At 53.9% G+C, this 2,836-nt stretch overlaps 2 protein-coding genes across 2 annotated transcripts in view; both read right to left on the bottom strand.

The window, feature by feature from the left end:
- LOC104916890 (E3 ubiquitin-protein ligase synoviolin-like) overlaps positions 1–605 on the bottom strand; it is a 9,202-nt gene extending 8,597 nt beyond the window's left edge. The window contains 2 exon segments of the mRNA XM_010727931.2: positions 232–404; positions 500–605. Of these exon segments, the coding sequence (XP_010726233.2) occupies positions 232–404; positions 500–605 (279 nt within the window).
- A 351-nt stretch (positions 606–956) lies between these two features.
- The window catches only part of LOC100539484, a 4,877-nt gene continuing 2,997 nt past the window's right edge, over positions 957–2,836 (bottom strand). The window contains exon 8 of the mRNA XM_010727930.2: positions 957–2,650. Coding sequence (XP_010726232.1) covers positions 1,647–2,650 — 1,004 coding nt within the window. The 3' untranslated portion in view covers positions 957–1,646. The remainder of the gene's footprint in view (positions 2,651–2,836) is intronic.

Here is a 2,836-nt window from a genome sequence, read left to right as displayed (position 1 = left end):
TCACCGGAAGTCCCTCGGAGCGCGACACCTCACTTCCGGTCGGACCGCACCATTCCTCCTCTAATACAGGGGAACCCAAATTTCACTTCCTCTCTCCGTTCCCCTCCCATACAACTCCTGCCTCCCAGATGTTCTCTACGATTATACGGATATCTCCGCAGCTCCTCCCCTGCAGTGTTACGGCAGTAAAAGCTCCGCACTCCCCGCACTAATCCAACAGTTCCCCCCCGCTCCGTTCCCGCACTTGGTACGGTCCGAACTGCCTCGCACGAAGGGGCGGTAACGCAAAGAGTCCCGTGTCTCGCTCTGATTGGCCCGCCCGCGCGGAGCTCGCCCTATCAGCAACCGCTTTTCTCTCCCTCGCTGCCCTGATTGGTTGTCAGCCCCCTCAAATCCCGCCTCCACTGTTTTGACAGACAGTAAAGCGTGGAGCGGAGAGGTAGAGCAGGTGGCTTCGCTTTTTCTCGCTCTTGATTGGACAGCGGGTGGGCGGGCGGACAATGGGAGGCGATGCCCGCGGAGGGGGCGGGGCTAAACCTCGCTCCGCCCACCGCGCTGAGGTAGGGGGCGGGAAAAAAAGGCGGGAAGAGCGCGAGAGGCGCCATTGCGGGAAACTGTGAGGGGAAATTGGAGCCATTCCTTATTTTCTGTCAGAAAACGCGATGTGAGGGGAAAAAAAAAAAGCACTTTTCCTCATTTCCTATCAAGAAAAACTATGGGGAAATAGAACCTCTTCTCATTTTCTGTCAGGAAGTGGAATAGGAAGGGAAATCAATCACTTTTCCTCATTTTCTATCAGGAAGTGGAATAGGAAGGGAAATCAATCACTTTTCCTCATTTTCTATCAGCAAGCAGAACCATTTCTTCTCATTTTCTGCCAGGAAGCATTCCCCTCCTGGAACCTGCAGGAACAGAACGCTGTTTCTGCATTAGACGTTAAAAAGGGGGGACTGACCTGAAGAAGCAGAGCACAACGTGTTTGTATTTTGGAACTTGTTCTTACAAAGAGCCGATGTGAAAAAGTAGAAACACCGCCTACGTTAGCAACGTACTTTAGAAATAGAGTTGCTGAATGAGGTGATTAATTCTCGCTTGCAGAACTGCAGTAGTTTTTAAGTGTTCCAAATAATATAGGTAGAGAATTAAGGACTAGAAAGCATACTGTAGGGCTACGGGCCTCTACGCAGGGCTGGCTTGCCTCGCTCTGTGGGTAGGCTGGGATGCAACAGGCAGCCATGAAGATCCTCCCCTCCGTCCTCCTCCAAGCTTATCTCTGTGCAACGACGAGCAGAAGTGCGGAAACAACGACCGAGTGTTGAATGAGCAAAGACGAGGAGCTAACTAATTAGAGATATGTGCGTAGGTAGCAACAATTGATGCTCATCCAGTACCCCTATGTTGAGCGTCGGGAAGATGGCGACCCTGAAGCACTGGGCCAACGAGGAACCAGGGGAGAAAGAGATAAGCATCGAGTAACAGGGAATAAAAGATGTAAGATTGTTTTCTGCGCGCTCTCCTGCTTGCCAAGAGGAATAAAATCTGCTTTATCAGAGATACCGCCTTGATAAATCAGCGAGGTATTTCCAACAAACCCAACGGAGCACTTTGGGAACCACAGCTCCTCCCCTTCGCTCCATACGGAACGCCTACGGAGAAGCGCAGGCATCGCGGCGCCTGGCTGCAGCCCTTCTCCTGGAGGAGCCCTCGGGGGGGCCGGACCTCCTCAGCAGCTCTTCCACCCTTCTCTGCAGGGCCGAGGTGGGTTTCCCATCCCACTTCTTCATGTTCTCCCCGTGATCTCGCAGGTAAAACCAGAAGGTGAGGCGTGGCACGCAGCCATCTTCGACCAGCGCTAGAGCAGAGCCGGAAGGACATCCATCTTGTCCATCTCGCACAGCCAACTCGTCGAGTGGCGAGGACGAGGAGCAAAGCTTGGCTTTTTTAAGCTGCTGGACCTCCCTGGACAGTTTTTTCACTTCTTCAGCCAACGCCCGCACCAGAGCGAAGCACTCCCTTTGAGGAGACGTGACTTTTTTATCGTATTCTCTTAGGAAACAACACAGGAGCCTCACAGAGATCGAGTTGTGGCACGTGCACTGCATGGCCGTCACCGTGCTGACGAATTCGGGCGGCGCGCTGTTGCTGAGATGCCACCATATCATGGGCGTGCATTTGATGCTGTCGGGGCAGCTGTTGGCATCGGGGTCGTTGGGGTCGAAGGATTCGTCGTACAGCATCTCCGCCAGCGCCAGCTCCCGTAGGTACCGGACGGCCTCATCTAAGGTGAACCAGGCACGCAGGCGGGGCATTACGTATCCCTGATAGCGATAGCGCTGCCTGACGGCGCTCAGCATTCGCTTCCACAGGGTGAAGCTTCGGTCTTCCCTTCTGCAGATCATGCAGTCCACAGACGACTCGTTTGACAGAGATCCCAAGAGGCGGAGATTCCTGCCTTCCAAGTGAACAGAATCGGCGTCGTTGTCCCAGCAGCGCAGCAGCCACGCGGCGATCTTCTCACCCTCGAAGCGGGTGTAAAGTTCCCGGTAGCGCTGAATCATTTCCTGGGTCAGAGTTTCGGTTGATGGCTGCTCCTCTTCTTCCTCCTCTTCCTCCTCCTCCTCCTCCTCCTCCTCCTCATCAGAGGGATACCCTGAGAAGGACGGCAGAGGGATGGTAATCATTAACATCCGAAGGAGCGTTGGCTACAGGTATTGGAGGGGAGGGTTCCCACCCACGATCATAAGGATCTTTTTTTCCTTAAAGAAAGTCTCAAATGTGGGGCATGACGGAACTGCAAAGCTGAGAGATCAGAACCCCAAAGGGAGCCCACAGCCCC

The sequence above is a fragment of the Meleagris gallopavo genome, unplaced genomic scaffold (genome assembly GCF_000146605.3).
Source record: "Meleagris gallopavo isolate NT-WF06-2002-E0010 breed Aviagen turkey brand Nicholas breeding stock unplaced genomic scaffold, Turkey_5.1 ChrUn_random_7180001950555, whole genome shotgun sequence".
Lineage (NCBI taxonomy): Eukaryota > Metazoa > Chordata > Aves > Galliformes > Phasianidae > Meleagris > Meleagris gallopavo.
The sequence above is the reverse complement of the archived record's forward strand: the minus strand, read 5'-3'. Positions and strand labels throughout refer to the sequence as shown.